The sequence below is a fragment of the Artemia sp. Qi Xiang Cuo genome, chromosome 11 (genome assembly GCF_049724085.1).
Source record: "Artemia sp. Qi Xiang Cuo chromosome 11, ASM4972408v1, whole genome shotgun sequence".
NCBI classification, from domain to species: Eukaryota; Metazoa; Arthropoda; class Branchiopoda; order Anostraca; family Artemiidae; genus Artemia; species Artemia sp. Qi Xiang Cuo.
In genome coordinates this window covers 32,336,870-32,363,426 of record NC_142804.1, presented here as the reverse complement: position 1 = coordinate 32,363,426, position 26,557 = coordinate 32,336,870, and the positions used below count along the sequence as shown (strand labels likewise).

Below are 26,557 nucleotides of genomic sequence, written 5' to 3'. Positions count from 1 at the left end.
AAAATTTCTTCACTTATACCGTTTTCGAATAATTGAGAATCTCGATCTAGGGATTGCATTGTCAATTCATATAGAGTCCTTTTGAATTTATCAAAGGATAAATTGTAGAGCGGAATTCCATTTACTTTACACACAAGCGATAAAAGTCCAAACAATTCAAATTTAAGCGAAGAATTTGTCCATGATCCAACAGTGCTAGTTTTTTTTTACAAAAGCCAATGCCAATTTTGATATCATTTCCAGCAGGTGTTAATTTTTCAATTGCCAAAGCAACAGAACTCACAACTTGTTGTTTTCGTACATGGAGTATTGCCGACGTGAGAGTGACTGTTACATCGCGTGCAGCGCCCAGTAATTTTCGCATAATATAATTGGACGGTGCAAGTTCTAGTTTTATATCAATCTACATTGGGAGGCAGTCATTGAGGTATATTAAATAGCTCATGATTTAGTTTCCCAACTAAATGTAAATCTTTAGTTGTCGCATCTCTAAGAATATTAGTGACGTCAGTATCTGTTTTATATTCATAGCCCAGTGCTTGTCCCCTTAACAGCTTATAAGACATTGGAGTCATCAAAATGAATTGTATATAACTTGCATAATTTGAAAGATTATTGCTCGTGATCACCAATGTTCCATTTATGTAGACACCTATTTGTCGAAATAAATTGTGCAGTACACAATTTTCTTAGGATAACCCCTCGGATGCACTTGGTTTACAATCGTTAGATTTTTTAACAATGACATTTAAATCAATAAATATCGAAGTCAAAGCTATGAAATAGTCTTCATTGGAATAAATCTGAAAATGGATATTTTCAAAGAGCGGTTGGAGCGGGTAAAATTGTTCATAGTATCCACGTTTTACACTGACATTTATATTTTCTGCATTGAAAAGATTTAAAGATGAGATGATTAAAGGTGAGAATCTGTATGGGGTAGATATGCTATTTTGTAGCAGAAGGAATCCTTTTTGGATCTTTTTATTTTCTTCTTCTTTGATGCTTTACGCTTCCGGGCTGACTTGAGACTGATGAGTGATGAGGTCCTTCGCACCATTTTTAAACCGTTTCCGCGTTGTTTCAATCGCTCACAAAGGGATTGCGCGCTCGAACTGAGGTTTTTCGAAACACTATCCTGAATATCCTTCCGAGAGCCCCAATCGTCTAATGTAAAGGACACAAATCTACTGCAACAAGTGCAATATATTTTTTAGCCAGGGGTAGTGCAGAGCGAAAAAGCTTAGCAAACCAATTGCCGAGACAGGTTTTTTCCTTAAAAATAACAATTTTTTTTTCTAATAGCAGCAAGTTCATTGTCAAAGTTAACAAATTTCTCTTAGAAGTAACAATTTTTTCGTCAGTGATAACAAGTTATCTGTTAGAAGTAGCAATTTTTTCTTAACACTAACAAATTTTCTCTTCTAAGTAACAAATTTATTCCTTAATAATAACAAACATTTACTTAATGCTATCAAATGTTTCCTGGAAGTAACAGGTTTTTTCTGAATAGTAACAATTTTTTTCTAATAGCAGCAAGTTTTCCGTCAAAGATAACAAATTTATCTTAGAAGTAAACATTTATTGTTTATGATATCAAGTTTTCTGTCAGAAGTAGAAACTTTTTCTCAACACTACCAAATTTTTCTTATAAGTAACAATTTTCTGTTCATGCTAACAAGTTTTCTGTCTGAAGTAGCAAGTTATTTTTTTAATAACAGCAAGTTTTCCGTCAAAGATAACAAGTTTCTCTTAGAAGTAACAATTTTTTTCCTTATTATAATAAGTTTTCTGTCAGAAGCAGCAAGTTTTCCTTAAAACTTAAAAATTTTCTCATCGACGTAACAACATCTTCCTTAATACTAGCAAACCTTTACTTAACACTATCAAATTTCAGAAGTAACAGGTTTTTCTTAATAGTAACAATTTTTTCTAATAGTACCAAGTTTTCTGTGAAAGATAACAAATTTCTCTTCGAAAAAACAATTTTTTTTATGATAACAAGTTTTCTGTCAGAAGTAACAAGTTTTCCTTAACACTAACAAATTTTTTCATCGAAGTAAAAACTTTTTTACTGAATAATAACAAACATTTACTTAATACTATCAAATACCTGTTAGAAGTAACAAGTTTTTTCTTAATAGTAACGAATTTTTTCTAATAGCACCAAGTTTCCCGTCAAAGATAACACATTTCTCTTAATAGTATTATATTACAGGCTAGGTTAGGTTAAGTTAGGTTAGGTGACATGCCATCTAACCTAACTTAACCTAACCTAGCCTGTGTTACGTAAATGTTTGTTAGTATTAAGGAAAAAAGTTGTTACTTCGAAGAGAAAATTTTTTAGTGTTAAGAAAAACTTGCTACTTCAGACAGAAAACTTGTTATCATAAACATTAAAGTGTTACTTCTAAGAAAAATTTGTTATCTTTGAAAGAAAACTTGCTACTTCAAACAGGAAAATTGTTATCACTGACGAAAAATGGTTACTTTTAAAAGAAATGTGTTATCTTTGACGGAAAAGTTGGTACTATTAGCAAAATTTTGTACTATTAAGGAAAAACCTGTTACTTCTAAGCGAAATTTGATAGTGTTAAGTAAAAGTTGGTTAGTATTAAGGAAAAAGTTGTTACTTCGATGAGAAAATTTGTTAATGTTAAGGATAACTTGCTACTTCTGAGAGAAAACTCGTTATCATAAACAAAAATTGTTACTTCTAAGAGACATATTTTTTCTTTGACGGAAAACTTTCTGTTATTAGGAAAAAATTTCTTACTATTAAGAAACAACTTTTACTTCCAAGAGAAATTTCACGATATTAAGTAAAACTTTGTTAGTATTAAGGAAAAAAGTTGTTACTCCGAAGAGAAAATTTATTAGTTTTAAGAAAAACATGCTACTTCTGACAGCTAACTCGCTATCATAAACATAAAATTGTTACTTCTAAGAAGCTTTTTTATTTTTGACGGAAATCCTGCTACTTCTAACGGAAAAATTATTATCACTGACGAAAAAATGTTACTTCTAAGAGAAATTTGTTATCTTTGCCCGAAAACTTTGTTCTAATAGAAAAAAATTTGTAACTATTAGGAGAAAATATGTTACTTTTATGAGAAATTTGATAGTGTTAAGTAAAAGTTTGTTAGTATTAAGGAAAAAGTTGTTATTTCGATGGGAAAATTTGTTAGTGTTAAGGAAAACTTGCTACTTCTGACAGAAAAGTTGTTAGCATGAACGGAAAATTGTTACTTCAAAGAAAAATTTGTTATCTTGCATGAAAAGAAAACTTGCTACTTCTAATAGAAAAATTGTTATCACTAACGAAAAATTGTTACTTCTAAGAGAAATTTGTTATTTTTGACGGGAAACTTGGTGCTATTAGAAAACATTTATTACTATTAAGAAAAACCCGTTACTCCTAAGAGACATTTGATAGTATTAAGTAAGTGTTTTTTATTATTAAGAAAAAAGTTATTTCTTCAAAGAGAAAATTTTTTAGTGTTAAGTTGAACTTGCTACTTCTAACAGAAAACTTGTTATCGTAGACGAAAAGATTGTTACTTTTAAGAGAAATTTGTTATCTTTGAGGGAAAACTTGGTGCTATTAGAAAGAATTTGTTATTACTAAGAAAAAACCTGTTACTTCCAAGAGAAGTTGAAAGTGTTTTGTAACAGTTTTGTTAGTATTAAGAAAAAGGTTGTTACTTTGAAGAGAAAATTTGTTACTGTTAAGAAAAACTTGCTACTTCTGAAATAAAATTTGTTATCATAAACGAAAAAATTCTTAACTTTGACGGTGAACATGCTGCTATTAGAAAAAATGTGTTATTATTAAGAAAAAACCTGTCACGTCGAAGAGAAATTGAAAGTGTTTTGTAAAAGTTTATTAGTATTAAGGAAAAGTGTGTTACTTCGAAGAGAAAATTTGTTACTTTTAAGAAAAACTTGCTACTTCTGACATAAAACTTGTTATCATAAACGAAAAAATTGTTAACTTTGACGGTAAACTTGTTGCTATTAGAAAAAAATAGGTAACTATTAAGAAAAAATCTGTTACTTCCAAAAGAAATTTGGTAATGTTCGGGTACGGTCTCTGCAATTGGTTTGCTAAGCTGTTTCGCTCTGCAATACCCCTCGCTAAAAAAAATAATGCACCGTTTGCAGTAGATTTTGCGTCTTCTACATTACATGATTGGGGCTCTGGAAAGGATATTCAGAGAAGTGCTTCGCAAAATCTGAGGTCGAGTGCGCGATCTCTTGGTGAGCAATTGAAACAACCCATAAAAGGTTTAAAAAGGATACGAAAGACCTTATCACTCATCAGTCTCAACTCAGCCCGGAAGGGTACAGCTTAAAAGAAGAAGAAAATAAAAAGATCCAAAAAGGATTTCTTTTCCTAGAAAAGGGCATATCTACCACATAAAGATACTCACCCTTCAGTCACCTCATCCCTAAATCTTTTTAGTGAAGAAAATTTAGATGTCAGTGTAAAAATGGATATTATGAAAAATTTTACCCGCAACAACTGCTCTCTGAAAATGCTCATTTTCAAATTTATTCCAATGAAGATTACTTTATAGATTTGACTTCGACGTTTATTTATTGGAATGTCATTGTTAAAAAATCCAGCAGTTAAAAATCAGGGGCAGCCGAGGGGTTATCCTACGAAAATTGTGTACTACACAATTTATTTCGACAAATAAGTGTCTACATAAACGGAAAACTGTTGACCATGAGCAATAATCTTTCAAATCATGCAAGTTATATACAATTCATGCTGATGACTCCAAGGTCTTATAAGCTGTTGAGGGGACAAGCTCTGGGTTATGAATATAAAACAGCTACTGACGTCACTACCCTTCTTAGTGATGCGACAACTAAAGATTTACATTTAGTTGGGAAACTAAATCAGTTTATTTAATATACCCTAATGGCTGCCTCCCAATCTAAAGATTGATATAAACCTAGAACTTGCACCGTCCAATTATATTATTCGAAAAGTAATGGGCGCTGCACCCGATATAACAGTCTCTCTCACGTCGGCAATATTCTATGTACAAAAATAATAAGTTATGAGTTCTGTTGCTTTGGCAATTAAAAATTAAGAGCTGCTCGAAATAAAATCAAATTGATCGTACCTTTTGAAATCATGAATCCACGCCATATTGTTACAGGTACGCGTACCTATACCGATTCATCATTTATCAATGGCTAAATTCCTTCAAAATTGGCTTTGGCTTTTGTAAAAAGTGCTAGCGCTGTTGGATCATGGACAGATTCTCCGCATAAAGTTGAATTATTTGGAGTTTCATCGCTTGTGTGTAAAGTAAATGGAATTCCGCTCTACAATTTATCCTTTGACAACTCCTAAAGGACCCTATATGAATTGAAAATGCAATCCCTAGATCGAGACCCTAAATTATTTGAAAAAGGTATAAGTGAAGAAATGTTTCTGGAAATTCATGGCATTCTTGTACTGGATTTGTCCGTTACTCAAGATATGTGTATGGTTTGAACGGGGAATGTACATTTGGAGCGTACCTTTGCCGAGCCATTTAAGGAAAGTATTGCATTAATCTCGCTAAATCCATTTGACACCGATTGGGAAATTACCCCTGACGGCAGCGTTTTATTAGACTTGCCGCCATGAACAAGTATGTTTCATGTGAAAACACACTCAGTGTTTTCAATACGGACCACTACATCTCCAAATATAAATCCTATTGCATAACTTCAGATTTCCTTGAGCATATTCAACAAGTTGACAATGTTATTATTATTCTTAATAGCAGTCCATCAACGGTAAAGACGGGGTATTGGTTATGTATCTTTCAAACAGTGAAGAATATAGAATTTTTTGATCCACGTGACCTACCGTTTACATTCTACCCACCTCAAATTAAAAGTTTTCTTCAGCTGAACGGAAAATCTATTATTCAAAATTTGAAGCGTGTACAAGATCTATCAACGCAAAGCTGTGGTTTTCATGCCCTATTATATTTTATTTTTCGAAGTCGCGGCCATACTTACATGGAATTCCCCAAGATTTATGGCAACAATGCTCGATTGAACGACTTTATAGTTGAAAATACTCTTTCCTATCTCTATAATATAAATTTCAGTGCCCTAACAATGAAATGCCTTAAAAATGTATGTAAATTTGTTTATTAATAAAAATTTCAAATATATATACAAAACAAGCTGTCCTTTAGATTTCTTCTTCTACTTTTAGGTAATCATCAGAAACGATAAGTGGCAACAGCTCATCGGGATTCTGCCTATATTCGTCTTGACATGCACAGTCAGGATCACATTTTCTACAATATAGTGCAACTTCATTTTTATTAAATCTATTTGTAAAGTCAATAATACTACTCTGATTCATATTATAAAATTCACGTGTTTCAATTTGCTTATTTGAAGCAAAGTCAACGCTGTTATTTTGGAACATTTTTTAAGAAGTACCTATTTTAAATTTCGTATTTGTGGAAGTGTCACATACAAAAATCTTATATGAACAAACCCTTTCCGTTAAGAACTAATATACTTCAGTAGGCTCATAATTGTAAAAGCCTGTATCTTCACAGCCATGTCGCAAAAACCAGACTCTTTTATTATTCCAGCAATTGAAGTGCAGATTAGGTTCTTCTTTCCAAAACAAGTTAAATCCACGACCATACCAGTCTCTTAAAAATAAACTGAACTCACGTTTAGGGTTTTACGCAATCATGCCAGGGTAAGTTTATCGCATATATCATAATGACAATTGAAGCATGATAATCTTCTATTATGAGAGTCACAAATCTCTTCAAGACATGAATTACAGTCTTTAGTTTGCACTGCATATCCCTTATGCAATTCACGCGGATTACATAATTTACACTTTTCATTATAGTCATCAGCAACACTATGATTCTCACAGGATGACCAGCTGCCCAAAGTATACAAGCATAATGGGCATGTGTAAAACATTTTTCGATGTTGACTGTCTCACTTCCAAAAATAAACTGACTCAGGATCAATAAAAAATGTCTCCTAGGAGAAGTGAGATCACAAGAATGGCCCTCTAAGTAGTGGATATGAGCAAAACCACAATACCATTTTGTTTTTTCTCAGTTAATATACCTATGAATTGAGTAAAAGCTTGGGAACCATGACGACAAAGTTTCGTGCAATAGTCCGAAATTTTGGAATCGGTTCCCATTTATCGTTAAGCATATCTCGAGAAGCTTTCATTGAAGAGATAATTACAGAAAGTCGGCATCTAAAATTAACCATTTTTACAATTTTACTAGATTACGTAAGATTTTCTGATTCTCAAATGTAGCCATTTTAACACTCTCACTACCAAATGCAGACTAACCGTTTTCTATAAATTTTTCTCTTCAATATATTTGGCAAGCGCATTTAATCCGTCTTGTAGTCTCTTTAGATACACTATATTCACTTTTGCCGCAATGAATAATTGTTCATCCGACTTGAATTTGCTTAATGTTATAACATACTCAGCATACATCTTGTCCCATTCTAGGGTTAGTCGGCAACCCCTTGTAATTTGCACCACTACTTTAGGCACTCGAGGTCCCATTTCATCAACACTTTTAATAATCAATAATGTATGAGCATCCATTTTGATCTTGAGTGTCTCACTTCTAGAAATAAACTGACTCACGATCAAAAAAGGCTTCTAGCTCCTGGAAACATTTTTAGACAAGATTATCCTATAAAATGCCCGTCTAAGTACTGGTTAAGAGCAAAACAATAGGGAGAAATAAAAACACCTGGACGCCAGGAAAGTCGTCTAGACATCTATATGGGGAAAACAACATGGAAGTCTGCCACCTGGTAAACAGGACTCTCATAGAAATACACAAGGGCGAGTAAGGTGACGTCAGAGGGCATGTCACAGAAATACGATGAACCTACTTAAGGCACGAGGGTTTGTTACGTGATGTAACAGGTGTGTCGTGTGACGTGGCAGGGCTGCGCTAGGAATCTTGGGAGGGCTGCATTCGGACCTGAAATGCCCCCACTACTCACTTTCGTTTCAATCTTCAATTCCCCAACCTTATACATAGTCTATAGCTAAATTTTGTCTCAATATAAGGTTTTTTTTGGGGGGGGGGAATTTTTCAAAGAAGATTGTGTTTTCTTTAATCTATCAGGCGTTCAATAATTGTGTATTAAATATAAAGAATATGTATATAAAAATAGCAAAAGAGAACAAAATTCTACAAACTTACGATCCATCTGTCGCAATATTCTGTTGGTTATTAATTTCAAAATCCAGCTGAACATGTATAGTGTATGCGTTCCGTCGAATTTAGAAATAACAATTTTGACTACGAATGATGTAAGAATCTTATACAAATTGGGGAACTGCATTCAGAATGGTCATTTTTTTTATCAGAAATAGACTATAATATTAAGAAAATACAGAATTATTTTCTAATGCATATTTTAAATTCTCCTTCTTTTCTTTCTTTTATCCAGAGGTATTTGGTCCTCCTTTCTTCGTTTCCTATTCTTTTTAGTTTTCTTAATAATAGGTTGGTGATACACGTAATGGATAGAATCAAACCGGTTATTGTTTCCTTTTCGTACTCCTGAAAGAAAAAAAAAAATCAATCCTGTTTCTTTCTTCTTTTGTTTTATCTAAGACTCCTTGCTTATTTGTAATCTAATTTGTCCCTGTTTCTCTATTACTCCTTCACTTTACTACCTATATATCTTACCTTTTACTCGACGTTCCATAGCTTTCCACTTTTATAATTCCTCACATACATACCTTTTTCTCTCCTAGTGCATTATATCTACCTTTTTCCTAAAATCTTTTTTTTTTCATTCATACGATTCTCCATCCATTAATTTACCATACAGCAATTTCAAAATTCTCATTCTAGCTACCCACGGCGGCAAGGGGCTGCTCCCATTCAGTAGACCTATACCATATAACATTAAAATACAAATTTACAATGCATGCATGTTTTTGTAGTTTAAAATACATTCACTTTTTTTATAACACTTTAAAACACTTTTTACTATATATACATAAATAAAATAAAAAATAAAAAATATAACACCATATTTTTTTTTTAATTCATCACATTTCAACACACTCTACTCTCGCTGGGCCTTGCGTTGTTAGGTAGCTACAATAATCCTCAAAAAAATTCCCAAAAATCAAATATTTCACAATCCAGGTGAATCGTATCGCCCTCAACATATAAATTCCACTAGTTTAAAATAAATTCCAAACAGTCATTAAAAAAATGACCAAATCTAAAATCTATAATCTAAAAATTCATAAAATCCTATACTATTTCTACATTCCCTAGAAATTTACTCGATTTTTTTCATAAGATAAACTCTACTAATTCAAACCTAACTCTTCAAATCTAATACCTCAAATTTAAACTCTACAATCTAAGTCCCGAATACTTCAAACCTAAACTCTATGATTTTTTTTTTTTTTACATCATACAAACTCCTTCATTATTTTTATATTCCATAAAACTATATTCAATCATAAACCCCATTCATTCTAATTATTCAATTAAATTTAAATCTTACCTAATATATAAACTTAAAAATACTCAACAAATCCTGAATCTAACTATTGTAATTTAAAAATTCTAATCAAACTCTAAAATCAAACCCTTCATTAAAAGTTCGAAATACTTAATTTAAAATCTAATCTTATTCTATAAATATATATTCCATTTTTCCTTTATTTTTATACCAAAATTAAAAACTCCTTTTTCTAATCTTTTACCTAGATCCTTACCACAAAATGAAAAAACAAAAATCATACAAATGTAAAACCTTAAACCCTTAAACACTGTAATGGTTTATGGTTTATAATGGTTTCAAAATGGTTTAATCACATCAAACAGTTCGTGGTAACGAACTGTAATTAAGGAGCGACGAAACTCAATAGTAACTGAAATTCTAAAAAACGGATACCAATTTTGATACCAACAGATACATGAAAAGAATTGGGTTTTTATGCTGATTTCAAATATATAAATTTTATCAAGTTTAGTCTTACCCATCAAAAGTTACGAGCCTGAGAATATTTGCCTTATTTTCCAAAAAAGGGAAAACACCCCATGAAAGTCATAGAATCTTTAAGAAAATCACACCATCAGATTCCGCGTATCAGATAACCCTGTTGTAGAGATTTAAAGCTCCCATATGCAAAAATTTGGAATTTTGTATTTTTTTTCTGCCAGAAGAAAGATCACGGATGAGGGTTCATTCGAACTGAAGTCAAAAGTTCTAGTGCCCTTTTTAAGTGACCGAAAAATTGGAGGGCAACTAGACCCTCTACCACGCTCATTTTTTTCCGAAGTCACGGGATCGAAATTTTGATCTAGCCATTTTATTCTGCATAGCCGAAAAATCTAATAGCTATGTCTTTAAGTGTAAAATGATCCACCATAGTCCCCGGGGGAAGGGCTGCTAGTTTTGAACTTTGTCCATTGTTTACCTATAGTATTTTTTATTGGGAAGTATACAGCCATTTTTTTTTGGGGGAGGGGGGTTGGTCTTGGTGTGGATTTATGTAGGCAGAATTTTCTTTTGGGACGTAAATTTCGGATGTGTTAATATTCTAGGGGAAGTGTTTGACAGGGGGTTTTTAACAGAAATGCTATATGAGATTCTTATGAATTGTCGTATATTCACTTTTTCAAATTTTTTATACGAAGATGATCCGGGGGCTTTTTCCGCGTGTTTTATTTTCTGGGAAATAATTTCCAAGGAAAGGGGCATTCCTTGAATGATCGAGAAACCGATTAAAGTCTTATTCCAATGAAATAATGCTAAGGATAATTTTTCAGGGTGAATCGTCCACAAGCAATTTTACCGAGAGATGGGGATTCTCAATGAGGAAGAAACTGTCTGGAGGGGATTTGGACGGGGGGGGGGTTGCACTTTACGTTGGATGAAATTTCCACGGAGAAGTTTTCCGTGAGGGGGAGGGGTATATTTCATAGAGATCGAGTCGATTTACCGGCATTATTTGAAAAACGAACAGAAATTATGCCATATATGAAGGGTTTTCCTCTCCTCAATACCTTATTCTTTACGCAAAAGTTTGATTGTTTACTCAAATTGAAACACAGGGGCTGTTTAATTAGAGTTGGAAGCTTTTTTAAAAGTGCTAACAGCTTTAGCTTAAAGAGCAAGGTATTGAGGAGGGGGTGGCCCCTCATATCCGGAAAAAATCTGCTAAAATTAATATGCAAATTGTGTTTCAATTTTTCATGCACGGTGAGCCAAAATTGAACCTGCATTAGTTGAAGAACGTTCAGAAATTAAATAAAAAATAAGTTTTTTTTAACTGAAATTAAGGAGCGACATTAAAACTTAAAACGAACATCAATTATTCCTTATATGAAAGGGGCTGTCCCCTCTTCAACGCCTCGACTAAAGTTTGACTTTTTTTTACCACTCTACTTTTTAAAACAATAAAAAATTTCTTTGTTTTTAACAATAAAAATTTTTAAACTACTTTTAAAACTATAAAAGCTGATTTTCTTTGTTTTTCAAGATTCAGACCATTAAACACCGATTGGCAATCTTCGACTTTGACCATATGGTAGCAAAATGGATTGAATCTCTGCTTAGAAATACGGAACCTAGTGCACGATTCTCACAGCTGCAAGGCTGGGAAACAAACTTGGGTATTTGTGCATTATAACTAAACCAGCGCTATACACGAAAGAAGTCAATTTTGGTTATTGCTAATGAAATAAAATAAAATAGGATGATAATATAATAGTTTATAAACAAATTTGGCCTATATATTTGCAAATTAGGGGGGTGGGGGTAAAGCATAGCATATATTAAATACGTAACCTAACCTAACCTGTGTACCTTTTTCCCTCACCTAAACCCCAAAAAACAACAGTTTAAATATCGTAAACGCAATGAGAAATTACACTTTGCAATCAATTGATCTAGCAAATAGCCGTTTGACGGGTTTCCATGTCTGGTTTCCTTGTACAGTCTATAGCGCTGGTTTATTTATAATGCACAAGTACCCAGGCTTGCTATTTGTCTCTTTAAAAAATACCTAATTAGTAAAACATTGTTTCGATGTCCTATGCGCCATCAATGGCTCTGAAGGTTCTTTATGCTATCTTGTCTTGAATTAATTAAAAAACTTTTCCCACAAAATGCATTTTCCAAAAAAAAGTAAAGAACTTTATTAAACCAAAAACAAAACTAGAATCAAATATTCTACTAAGCATACAATTACCACAAATCAGTATCAATAAATAAACGAAACGCAAAACAAAAAAAAATTAAAATCAATAACCGAGTCAAAATCAAAACGAGGAAAAATTAATATGAGTAGGGTTCTATAACCCTATGCCTTCTAAAAGCCAGAATATATTTTGTACTTTACTGAAAAAATTCAAATGAATTTATTGAAAAAAAATGTGCATTGTCAGTTTAATAGACATATGCTGATATTAATTTCTAAAATCTTGATTAATTTTTGACTCCTTAAAGCTATAAAAATGAAAACATTTAAAAGGATTTTTTTCAGTAAAGTACAAATTATATTCTGGCTTTCAGAAAGCATAGGATTTAGAACCCTACTCACATTGTTATTTATTTTAATTTCTGTTTGTTTTGGGTTTCAATTATTTATCGATACTAATTTGTGGTAGTCGTATGCTTGATAAATAATTTGGTTCTATTTTTGTTCATTTTTGGTTTAATGGAGTTCTTTACTTTTTTTTGATAAACTTATTTTGTGGAAAAAGTTTTTTAAATTAATTTCTGTTCGTTTTATATTGACACAGTCTTTTTCAGGGAAAAAAGACTGAGCCTCTTCTAAAGTTAAACAACCATCCCTTCCATAAAAAACTGAAACACCCCCTGGGCATAACTTAAAACTCTTGTCTCTAATCTCTGGGGTTTGTTTCAACCCCAAAGCCTTGTTATATGATATTTAAACTATTTTGAATAGAATGGCTATCTAAACATTTCTATTAGATGCATTTCGGGACAATACGACGTGTGTGCTTATATGACCTCCAAAGTTTATATGACCATGCTTTCTATAGAAAAAATGCTTTCTAAAAACCTTATATGCCCCCAGGGCGTAACTTACGACCCATGCCCTGAGGGCTGGGGATTTGTTATCCTCAAAGACACAATTTCCAGACCTTTCAAATACGTTGAACAAAATGGCTATCTCGAAATATTTATTGGAAGCTTTTGGGGAAATCATGGGGGGAGAGCATTTGCCCTCTGATCACTTGCGACAAATGAGAAATACACTAGTCCTCTCAATCGCTAATCGAATGAGCCTTTCTATAAAAAATATTCTATAAGAACCTTATATGCCCCAAGGGCATAGCTTATGACCCTAGTCCCGAGGGCAATGGGGGGAGGGTTTTCATCTTCAAAGACATAAATTACAAACCTTTCAACTACAATGAAAAAAAAGGCCATATCAAAATGTTGATCAGAAATGTTGGGGGAAATGATGGGCATGGGGGGGGGATTCTCCCTCCGATTACTTTCGACTATTAAAAGGACAATAGCTCTTTCAATTTCCAATCGAATGAACCTTTTTGAAATTTCTACGACAACGATTTTTATAAAAACCTTATATGCCCCCATTGCATAACTTAAAAACTTAGCCTTGAGGGTTGTGGGGGGTGTCATACACAAAGACATAATTTCCAGACCCTTCAACTATGTTCAACAAAATGGCTATATCAAAATTTTGATTGGAAGTATTTGGGGAAATAATGGGCGTAGGGGGGGGGGCACTCGCCCTCCAATCACTTTTGACTATTAATATGGGTATTAGCCCTCTCAATTCCCTATTAAATGAGTCGTTTTTAAAGTTTATACGAAAACGCTTTCTATAAAAAACCTTATATGCCCCCAGGGCATAACTTAAAACTTTTGCCATGGAGGCTGTGGGGTGGTTTGTCATCCTCAAAGACATAATTTCCAGACTTTTCAACTACTTTGAACAAAATGGCTATCTCAAAATTTTGATTGAATGTGTTCGCGGAAATGGTGGGCGTGAGAGAGGGGTTTGTTGTCCTCCAATCATTTTCGACTATTAAAAAGGGCAGTAACTCTTTCAGTTTCCAATCCAATGAGCCTTTTTTGAAGTTTGTACGACAACACTTTCTATAAAAACCTTATATAACCCCAGGGTATAGCTTACAACCCTTGCCCTGAGGGTTGTGGATGGGGGGGGGGGTAGGGTTCATCCTCAAAGACCTAAATCACAGAACTTAAAACTACGTTGAAGAAAATGACTATCTCAAAATTTTGATAGGATGTGTTTCGGGAAATGGTGGGTGTGAGAGGGGGGTTAGTTGCCCTTCAATCACTTTCGACTATTTAAAAGGATACCAGCCCTTTGGATTTCCAATCGAATGAGTCCTTTTTGAAGTTTCTACAACAACGCTTTCTATAAAAACCTTATATGCCCCCAGGGCATAACTTACAATCCTTAACCTGAGGGCTGTGGGGAGGGGGGGGGGGGTTGTCATCCTCAAAGACCTAATTTCCAGAACTTTCAACTACGTTGAAAAAAATATCTATCTCAAAATTTTGATTAGATGTGTTTGGGGGAATGGTGGGCGTAAGAGGGGGATTAGTTGCCCTCCAATCACTTTCTACTATCAAAAAGGTTACTATCCCTTCAATTTCAAATCGAAAGAGCCCTTTTTGAAGTTTCTACGCCAACCCTTTCTATAAAAACCTTATATGCCCCCAGGGTATAACTTATAACCCTTGCCCTGAAGGCTGTGGGGGCTTGTCATCCTCAAAGACATAATTTCCAGAACTTTCAACTACGTTGAAGAAAATGGCTGTCTCAAAATTCTGATTGGCTGTGTTTGGGGAAATGGTGGACGTGAGAGGGGGTTAGTTGCCCGCCACAACTTCGACTTTTAAAAGGGCACTAGCCTTTTCGATTTACAACTGAATGAACCCTTTTTGAAGTTTCTACGACAAAACTATCTATAAAAACCTTATTTTGCCCCAGGGCTCATCTTAAAACCCTTGCCCTGAGGTGTTTGGGGGGCTTGTCATCTCAAAGAGATAATTTCCACAACTTTCAACTACGTTGAACAAAATGGCTATCTCAAAATTTTGATTGGATGGGTTTGGGGAAATGGTGGGCGTGAGAGAGGGTTTATTTGCCCTACAATCACTTTCTATTATTAAAAAGGGTACTAGCCCTTTCAGTTGCCAATCGAAGTTGCCCTTCAATCACTTTCGACTATTAAAAAGGGCACTAGCCCTTTTAATTTCCAATTGAGTTAGCCGTTTTCGAAGTTTTTACGACAGCACTTTCTATAAAAACCTTATATACCCCCAGGGCAAAACTCACAACCCTTGCCCTTAGGGCTGGGGGGTTGTCATCCTTAAAGACCTAGTTTCCAGAACTTTCAACTACGCTGCACAAAATATCTATCTCAAAATTATTATTGGCTGTGTTTTGGAAAATGGTGGGCGTGAGAGGGGGATTATTTGCCCTCCAATCATTTTCGACTGTTAAAAAGGGCACTAGCCATTCAATTTCCAATCGAGTAAGCCCTTTTTGAAGTTTCTACAGCAATGCTTTCTATAAAAACCTAACATACCCCAGGGCATAACTTACAACCCTTGCCCTGAGGGGTGTGGAGGGGGGGGTTTGTTATCCTAAAAGACATAATTTCCAAAACTTTCAACTACGTTGAAAAAAATGGCTATCTCAAAATTTTGATTGAACTTGTATGGAAAAATGGTGGGCTTGAGAGGGGGGGGGGGCGTAAGTTGCCCTCCAATAACTTTTTACCATTAAAAAGGGCACTAGCCCTTTCAATTTTCAATCGAATGAGCCCTTTTTTGAAGTTTCTACGACAACCCTTTCCATAAAAATATTGTATTCCCCCAGGGTATAACTTACAACCTTGCCATGAGGTGTGGGGGGGGGGGTTGTCATTCACAAAGACATAATTTCCAGAATTTTAATATAGGTTGAACAAAATGGATATCTCAAAATTTTGATTGCATGTGTTTGGGGAAATGGTGGGCTTGCCCTCCGATCACTGTCAACTATTGAAAAGGGTACTAGCCCTTTCAATTTCCAATCCAATTAGCCCTTTCTGAAGTTTTTACGACAGTGCTTTCTATAAGAACCTTATATACCCCCAGGGCATAACTTACAACTCTTGCCCTGAGGACTGGAAGGGGGGGGGTTATCATCCTCAAAGACCTAATTTCCTGAACTTTCAACTGCGTTGAACAAAATGTCTATCTCAAAATTTGGATTGGATGTGTTTTGGGAAATGGTTGGCATGAGAGGGGGGTTAGTTTCCCTCCAATCATTTTCGACTGTTAAAAAGGACACTAGCTCTTTGAATTTCCAACTGAATGAGCCCTTTTTGAAGTTTCTACGACAACGCTATCTATAAAACCTTATGTGTCCCCAGGGCAAAACTTACAACTCTTGCCCTGAGGACTGGCGGGGGGGGGTTGTCATCCTCAAAGACCTAATTTCCAGAAACTTTCAACTACGTTGAGCAAAATTTCTATCTAAAAATTTTGATTGGATTTGTTTTGAGAAATAGTGGGCAGGAGAGGGGGGTGAGTTGCCTTCCAATCATTTTCGACTGTTAAAAAGAGCACTAGCTCTTTGAATTTCCAATTGAATAAGCCTTTTTTGAAGTTTTTACGACAACGCTTTCAATAAAAACCTTATATGCCCCCAGGGCATAACTTACAATCCTTGCTCTGAGGAATGGGAGGGGGTTTGTCATCCTCAAAGACATAATTTCCAGAATTGTCAGCTACGTTGAACAAAATGGATATCTCAAAATTTTGATTGCATGTCTTTGGGGAAATGGTGGGCTTGAGAGGGGGTTTATTTGCCCTCCAATCACTTTCAACTATTAAAAAGGACACTAACCCTTTAAATTTCCAATCGAATTAGCCCTTTTTGAAGTTTTACGACAACACTTTCTATAAAACCCTATATCCCGCAGGGCATAACTTACAACCCTTGCCCTTAGGGCTTGGGCAGGGGTCGTCATCCTCAAAGACCTAATTTCCAAAACTGTCAACTACGTTGAACAAAATGTATATCTCAAAATTTTGATTGGATGTGTTTTGGGAAATGGTGGGCGTGAGAGGGGGTTTAGTTGCCCTCCAATCATTTTCAACTGTTAAAAAGAGCACTAGCTCTTTCAGTTCCACTTGAATGAGCCCTTTTTGAAGTTTCTACGACAACACTTTCTATAAAAACCTTATATGCTCCCATGTTATAACTTACAACCCTTGCCCTGAGGGCTGTGGGAGGATTGTCCTCCTCAAAGACATAATTTGTAGATCTTTCAACTACGTTCAACAAAATGGCTATCTCGATATTTTGTATTGGGTGTGTTTTGGGAAATTATGGGCGTGGAAGGGGTGGTAGTTGCCTTCCAATCACTTTCGGCTACTAAAAAGGGCACAATTTCCATGCACAATTTCCTTCCAATTTCCAATCGAATTAGCTCTTTTCGAAGTTTCTACTGCAACTCCTTCGATACGAAGTGCCCTAGTCTAAAACAAACCAAGAAAAAAAAAAATAATATATTGTGCCAACATCGTTCTTTACTTAGGCAGCGCATGGGTCGGTAACCTGCAGCCCGCGGGCCGCTTGCGGCACGTGAGGCGTCTTGATGCGGCCGGCAAGATCCTCGCCGCAACGCACCTTACGGACCATATTACACACCATACGAATACTCAACGGAATGAAAGGGAGAGCCATTTAGAATTCTTGGGAAAATCTGTAAATACCATATAGCCTAATTAGTTTGATGTCCAACCATCCAGAACAATTATTTTGGTATGTTACAGTTTTTGTTTTTGAGTAAACCGGCCTCAAATTTTGGGAAATACCCCCCCCCCCCCAAAAAAAAAATGTTTTGCCTTATAGATTATTTTTGTTTATTCTTTTTTAGTTCAGTAAAATTTAGTTCTTATGGTACAAAATGAGAGCCACATTATCTGGTCATGATATGTGGCAATCTTGTGGCAAAATATTCAGAAGAAAAAAAAATAACGCATGATTTTGTAGATGGGTGTCATCTGGTATATAATGGGCAGGCAAAAATGGTACACACTGGGACATATTTCATGTACCAGATGACATCCATGTACAAAATCGAGGGTAATTTTTTTCTTCTAAAGTTCATCAAAAGGGTTTAAGTACATGCAGGTTGTCAAAGAAGCATAGATGCAGTGTCTCAGGAACAGAAGAAGGTATTAAGTTTCAACTCTCAGGGAAACTAGAGAGGGAGTAAAACTAAATCAGATACAATACATATCCAGGTTGTGAAAATGGTGTATGTGCAATACGCCAGGTAAAAAAGCGGGGTACGCTGGAACTGTTAGAGCAGAGGATTGGGGATGTTAAATTAAATCAAAAGACGCTATGTCCATCCAAGTTTGTCATTAGGGCATATTACAACATCTTACGAACAGATAAAGATATTAAGTTGAGACCTCAGGACCTGTTGAGGGGGATTTATAACTAAATATGGATGTGAAAATGGCAGATCTGCTAAGGGCATTAAGGTGAAGGGCATTAAGGTGAAACTAGTAGTGGATGATGCAGTGTATATTGAACAAAATCAAATGCACTCTACGCATGTAGGTTGTCAAAAGGGCATATTAAATATGATCTGGGGAACAGCTGAAAACAAAAAATGAACCTTTGAAGTCTACTACAACTACTACTTATGCAATTAGTACTACTGCTATTGTGAATTTTCAATGCTGTGACTGCTTTTAACTGTTTGAATTTGTGACTACTTGCAACTGCAAATACTTGTGACTGTGAATGATTGTAACTGAAACCCCAACTACTTGTAACTGCAATTGCCAGTGCATATGACTCCATCAACTACTTTGCTATAGCAAACAACAAGACAATCCCTCAGAACTGGAGCAATACCAAAGAGGCAGGGATAGACTGGCTGGTTGGCCCCTTAAAAATAGATATACATAGGGCTATATTTTATTTCTTATTTTTGCAGATTTATAAACCCAAGACAACTTCTAAAAAAGAAAGATCGCTGATGAAAGACAGATTTTTAACGAAGCATTGACAAATTTATACATTTTTTTTATTGAAGTTAAAGAAAAACCTTTGTGTTTAATCTGTCAAAAGAGTATTTCCGTAGTAAAGGAATATAACTTGAAGCGACATTACGATACTGAGTACAAAACTAAATTGTATGTCTTGGAGGTGAATCTCGAAAAAAAAATCATTAATTGGAAATCATCAACTTAAGGACAAACCGGAGTCTTTTTTGTATTTCTCTCTTGCTATGGACGAAAGTACGGGCGTGTGGGATACGGAACAATTTCTAATATTTGTGCAAGAGATTTATGAAAACTTTCATGTATATGAAAAGTTATTTAAAATATGCGGTCTTAATGGAACTACAAAGGGGGAGGCTTTATTTCCCCACTTGGAACAAGCTCTGGTTTCATGCGGTTTGAGCTGAGATAAATTTAACAGCATCAGCACGGACGGCAGAAAAAATATGAGTGGTCATAATAAAGGGGTTGTTGGAAAGATTCAACAGTAAACTTCTAGAGTCTGGACCTGAAGTTCCATATGTATTTCACTGTATTGTCCATCAAGAAGCAATGTGTCCATCAAGAAGCAATGTTTTATCGTAGAGAGAAATAATCGACACCGTTATATCTGCTGTTAGTTTATAAGAAAAAATGGGCTTAATCACCGCCAGTTAAAAAGTTTTGGAAGATGTGGAAGCTGAAAATCCTGACGTGCTGTATTACTATGAAGTAAGATGGCTAAGCTAAGGATCAGTACTTAAACGATTTTTTTTATTAAAGGAAGAAATTTCTAACTTCATGGAGATGAAAGGAAAGGCAATACCCGAACTTAACAACCCGGTTGTAAAGTACGAACTTTAATACCCGGTTTGTAGATCTTATGCTTTTAGCTGATTTGATTACGGAACTGAATCTACTCAATACACGTTTACAAGCCAAGAAACAAATTCATACACCAGATGTTAAGGCATTTGAAATGAAACTAACATTATTTATCAAGCATATCGATGAAAGAAAGCTCGATCATTTTATAAATTGCAAGAAAGCAGTAGTAGAAGCTAATATAAATTTTGTTTGGCGAAATCCTAAAATGAAAAGGACATTAATACAACTTCAAACTGAGTTTGAAAACCAGTTTACTCATTTCAAAAAGATCTCACGTAAGATGAATGTAATCGAATACCCCTTCGCAGTGGTTGTCAATAATGGACCAAGCGATTTGTAAATCAACGCGATAGATTTGTAAAGTGATACCACATTTCAGATAACCCTGTGGAAAAAAAGCTTGGTGTATTTCTATAGACGTTTGTCTTCTGAAAACTACTAGGATTTAAAAAGGTTTGCAGAGCAAATAATTACTATGTCTAGTAGTACATATATTTGTGAGCAAACTTTTTTTAAATTCTGAATTATTGAAAAAATAAATACTGTTCTCGGTTATCGGATATACATTTAGACGCAATACTACGTGTTTTTACTACAAAATGGAAGCAAATATAAAAAAAATTGCAAGTCAAATTTTACAACAAAAACCTCATTGATTGCATTAACTACAATAAATATCGTAAAAATATATTTTAAGGGTTTTATTTTTAAACCTAAATATTTGTATATAAATATTGTAGATATACTCTAATCATTAAGGTATGCATACGATACTACATTACAGTGTAACGATATGTGATCTAACTGCGGCCCGCGTAATATCCCTATGTAAAATTTTGGCCCTTCTACAACAAAAGGTTGCCGACCAATAGGCAGCGCTATTGCGCTGCCTATGATTTGTGCAGTATTTTGACCCTCTTTAGGCAAAATTGGTGAATTATGGCAAAAAATAGCAGAAAGCGCCACTTTGGTGTGATATGATTACTTTCGTTACTTAAAATGTGTACGAGGTATATCTATTAATTTTAAATGAGCTCTCTTCCTACAATCTACGACCACTAGTTGATGCAATAGTCCCTTGGAGAAAAAAAGGAGACACATAAAAAGGAGTTGACAAATAGCATTCATTCCGTGAACAACTGCATTCTGAACGAAAAATCAACTTTTTTCTGGATTTAAACAAAAGCTGTTTGGCAAGTTCTTATGAACTTATTTTGAAATCGCTTAACAAATGAAGGTTGCTTATAGCAACATTACGTGAAATTTGTCTGGCTTGCTTTTAGTAAGAAACTAAACGTTTGATCTAGCAATAAATCAATGGGAATATAATTAGGCAAGTCACTATTTATAGGCAATCACGCTGCATTAGTGGTGGCGGGAAGAAAGAAACCACCAAAAAAATGGTGGTTTCAATACATGTGTACCGAGTTTTGAATTTTTTGCAGCGGAACATAACAAAAGAAAAAGATACAGTTATTAAGATTGCATCAAAATTTTTCGCAAAAGATGCGATAAAGCAGGCACAGGATGTTTGCAAAAGTGCCTTGAATTTTGATGTTCTTGAAAGGCGCAGGGATCAAAATCCAAGCGCAATATTTTTGGCAGATTTCCATGATCTGTTGAGTTGTTTTTTAGCGCGTAAGGAGGAACTACCCCTCTTTGTTATAGTTGATCCTTGTGATGTACCAGCTATCCCTAATGAATCATGTACTATTGTCGTATCTCGTTTAAACGGGTGTGTGAGGATGCTAAATTTTCTCGTAGAAAAGCAGGAAACCTCGATGTAGTCCCCAGGCCCTGTAATCTGGCCGTCAGTGCCAGCTCAAGTACAAGCTTCTGTTTCTGTTGTGTTAAGCAATGTTCCCACCAACTTAAACATTCGAAACCCTGTTAATCAACATGAGTTTGTGGAAAAACTAGGTTGTGCCGATAAGGTCCAGCATATTGTGGCTAAAACAGATAAGATAATAATGCATAAGTCTGACGAACAATAAGCGGCTGTTGCTGTTGCTGCAATACCGAACACGCTAAATATTCGAGCGACGGTAGTGAGGCACGAGTATGCCGGTATTACAAGGATGGACCAAGACTATGACGTTTCACAAATACTTATTCTTGTTAGCAGTGTGATCAGTGCAACCAGATTTGGTAGCACGTCCGTAGTCCAGCTAAAATTCATATCAAGAGATGAATTAAATCTTGCTATTAAACTCGGAATCAAGATTGAATATTGCTTATTTCGAGTTACGTTGCCGATCGAGAAACCGATGCAATGCCAGAATTGTCAAGGCTTCGGTCATTTTGCTAGAGAGTGTTCTAATTCAACTAAATGCAGCAAATGTACCGGCAATCATAGCAGCCGTGACAGGAGTTGTCGGGCGCAGTCCTTTACCTGTGCCAATTGTGGTGGCAGTCACCGAAGCAACAGTCTGTTGTGTTCAGAAGTCCAGAAACACCTACCTGTTAGAGGGCCTGATGTTAGAAATGAAACTATAAACCGTGTGTGTTAATATGGACTATAGTCCTAGTGAAATAGTTTCTGTATTTTTTCAGAATATTAATGGTGCCCGGGAGGAATTAAGAACTCTTGAGAACATGTTATTTAACTATGATATTGTTTGTTTAACCAAACACTTACTTAACGTGGATAATTCTCCGATGCTAGAAGTATCGTCTGACCATTTATTTCTTATTATAACTGCTAAAAATACTACTGGCCGTCCATCTGGTGGCTTATTAGTTGCTGTAAATAAGAAGTTTAAGTGTAGTTGTTTTGAATCTAGAGATCTATACCTCGCAGTTGATTTAGGTAGTATTGTTTTTGTATGTGTTTATATGCCAACTAATTATCGAAATTCTACATCTAGCCAACAATATGCTTTAGCTTGTGCGTCCCTGTCAAAATTACTGCATAAAGTTAAGTCATCAAATAAATCGCTTGTCATATGTGGTGACTTCAACCCAGAGCTCAAAGATGCTGCTGCACCTTTTACACAATTACTCCTCCTTTCTTCAATGTAAAGCGAAGCATTTTTGCTTTCAAAGTTCAAATCTTTGTCTTACGTTCACCATTATGCTTCCACTTCTGATTTTGACTTTGTTTTCTTGAATATACTTGAACTCTAGAGCGTCATTGTTAACGTTTCTGATAATATGTTAACAAGTGACCATTTACATTTAAAGTTTTGTATAAACTTTTTTGTTCCAAGACTCAGTCAACAGCCTCAGTGTTTTTGGAAAATAATTTGGGATAATATAGATGTATCACCACATCTAAGTGTTTTAGATTCTATGCTGTCTAAATTCAAAATTCCTTTTCACCATTTTTATAAAACGCTGAGTGGTGACAGCCTTGATCTAGATGGTTATCTTACTGGGATTAGTCATTTGATTAAAGTAGCCGCCTCAGCGGCAGTACCATCTGAGAGAATTAGGATTGGTACACGGAAAAAGGGCTGGAGCGATGACCCAGAGCTAAAACTTGCAAAGAACCGTCACAAGTTTTGGTTTAAGATCTGATTGGATTGTGATCGCCCCAGATCTGGTTTAACTTTTAGGATCCTGAAATCGAATAAAAGCGAGTACCGGAAAGCTTTACAGGTCTTCAAAAGAATGCAAGTATCTATTCTATCTCGTGATATCTGAAATCATCCGCAGACACTATGGAACAAAGTATCAAAGTTCGCTTTCATCGTCATTTTTGCGTTCTAACCCTATTGATGTAACTTCCTGGGAAAAACACTTCTCCTCGTTAATCTCTGATAGCCCCCCACCACTGGACACCACTTTTCGGCAGATTCTCTTACACCATTTTTCTCAACTAGATCATTGCCGAGATCTTGTTTCTATCACGCCATCGTCAGTTCTTACGGTAATTCGTCTCCTTAAAAAAGGCAAAGCTCCTGGTTCTGACGGACTCCAATAAAGAACATTTGATTTATGGTACTGCGAAACTAGTTGAGCATGTGGCGCTACCTTTCCAAGCTTGTCTTGCGCAGCAATTCGTACCGACTGCACTATGTGAGAGCATTGTGACGTGTGTCCCAAAAAAGAATAAGGACCCTCAATCCTGCGACTCTTATCGTCCAATTACAGTTTGTTCAGCTATTGCAAAGTTATTTGAAAAGATTTTTCTTCTAAAAATTTTGAATAGGTTTAACCATAGAGATCATCAGTTTGGTTTTCGTATGGGTCTCGGTGTTGGGAATGCACATGCAGTTTTCGTGTTTGTTTTGGAGAGGTATGAGAGATTGAATAAACCTTTATATGTTTGTGCAATAGATATTTCTAAAGCATTTGATTCGATCCTACATTCCCAAGCTGTTTTAGCAAGTGGGGTAAACCCATTCATTTGTGCCTCCCTGTGGCAATGGTACCAAAACTCTTCCATACGTGTCCGCGTGCAAAATCTTTATAACAACCGAATTTCTATGCATCGTGGAGCAAACAGGGCTCATTGTCAAGTCCTGCAATATTTAACAATGCCATCCGCTACACAACCCGTAGAATACCGCATTTTCTTATCGAGCCATCCATTGACGCAAGTCACCTTTCATACGCAGATGACATTCTTCTGCTGTCTAATAAATTGCAATCACTGCAGGCTGCTGTGAACAGCCTTTATGCCGGGTTGTCTGTCGCTTCTGCTAAAACTGAATTTCTCGTTTTTGGTTGTCATCACCCTCCCAATTCAAAAATTCAGGTTGGCCCTGATTCAATTTCCGTCACTGCTTTACTCAAGTACCTTGGACTTGCATCCGGGGCCTCAATTCGAAAAACAAGGTCATTAACAATAAATGTGTTGAGAGAGAAATTGAGAGCCCTATGGCCGTTTTTCTTGTGTTAAAGGTGAATTTGACAAAAAAAAAAAACGCCTGGTCAGCTTTACAACTCGTTTTTTGCTCCCCATGTATTTTTCTGGTGCCATTATGGAATTTTTTTTACCACGTCTGAACGTCAACAAATTCGGTCTGTCTTTCTCAAATTTTGTAAGTATTTTCTTCGTGTTCCTATTTGGTCTCGTAACAGTTATATCTCCAAATGTTACGGTGTTTTTGAGATATGTGATAAGATGGATGTTTTAAAAGGGAGAATCAGACAGCGATCTGAGTCAGTCGTAGATTTTCCGTTGGGATGTATTAGTCGTTTTTTGAGTCATTGTTAGTGTATTCTTTTTTCTAGTGTTTGTGATGATAAGTGTTTATATTTTGTTTATATAGTGCTTATAAATTCCTTTTTCCATACTCCTCTAAGTGCATTTTTTTATGTATAGAGGGTCCAAATAAATTATTATTATTATAAGTTCTTCCCATGCAAAAAAGTGACTTTTCTTGTTGTTGAAGGTGGGGACTTTAATTCTCGAGAAGAGGGTTCTTGACCTTGGTGATTCCAATAGTACTCCTTTCATTTCAATCTGATTTCTTTCTAGGAGTTCCAGGCTCTTTTCCGAAATCACCATAAATTTGTTTTTGCGAGTAACTCTTACTTTTAAGATGAATCAAAATTGCACTTACCATTCCTAATTCAGCCTAAAATGACAAATTTGTTCTGACTTGACAGTTTTGTTTTCTTTCACATCGCGTTTTTAAACTCGCGGTTAATATGGGCCATGGCTTATAAAATTACTCAATGTATCCTTTTCATTTATCTCAAGTTAGGATAAGACTAGAAATGGACATGGCCCAGGATAGATAGGATAGACAGTTAGGATAGACTAGACTAGAAATGGACATAATTAATGTGAATATTTTTAAGGACGCCTGTGAACATATAGCAGAGTATTTAGAAACCTATTGGAAAGCAACTCATCCCACACAAAAAGAAACGCCGACGGCAGTAATTCCCATAACAGTGCCCAGACCTTTGCCTGCCTCTCCCCATAATGAAACTATGCAGCCAAGAGGAGCTCAAGGTCGCGCTGTCGCAACTCCACCAGGTAAGTTTTTGAATAAGCTTAAGGAATGACTAGTTTCAATTTGAAAAAAAAAACCGGTCCCCTTTGTGCAAAGACAATATTAAAAAAGGAAATTAAAATATTTCTGACTGTCTAGTCAGAAACACTCAAAAATTTCGATCTGAATGTAAAATGTCAGAAAATCGGTTCCATAGCTACAAAGACATGTGACGGGTTGCCTCCAGGCCCCCTAATGTGCAATTATATAGCCCAAATTATGTAAGTTTAATGTATTCTATCAAACCAAATAAATCATGTGGCTATGAAATATGAAACAGGTTTTTACAGATCTACAGATCAAAATTCTTCAGTATGTTCTCAATAATTAACAAGTACGAAAAGGGAAATTAGAACAATAGGTAGTTTTAAAAATCCTTAAACACATTTTTCATTATTTTCATCTGACTGAGAAATCGTGTGGGAACGGAACAAAAATTCATAACAGTTTCTCAAAAATAGTTTGAATTCTCATTTCCGACGCTAGTCTTATTACTTAATAGATATTTATCTTACGGATTCTGCTTGAGTTTAAGAAATAAACTAATAACCTTTTAAAACTAGTCTATTCAACGATCAAGAAATATTAATATTTTTTTTTCGAAAAAGGCTGAA

General features: G+C 35.3%; 1 protein-coding gene across 4 annotated transcripts in view; it reads left to right on the top strand.

Moving 5' to 3' along the window:
• The window catches only part of Ca-beta (Calcium channel protein beta subunit), a 295,614-nt gene that overhangs the window by 237,488 nt on the left and 31,569 nt on the right, over nt 1-26,557 (top strand). For all 4 annotated transcript variants that reach the window (XM_089096699.1, XM_089096702.1, XM_089096700.1 and 1 more), the window contains one exon: nt 25,747-25,927. In XM_089096699.1, coding sequence (XP_088952825.1) covers nt 25,747-25,927 — 181 coding nt within the window. The remainder of the gene's footprint in view (nt 1-25,746; nt 25,928-26,557) is intronic.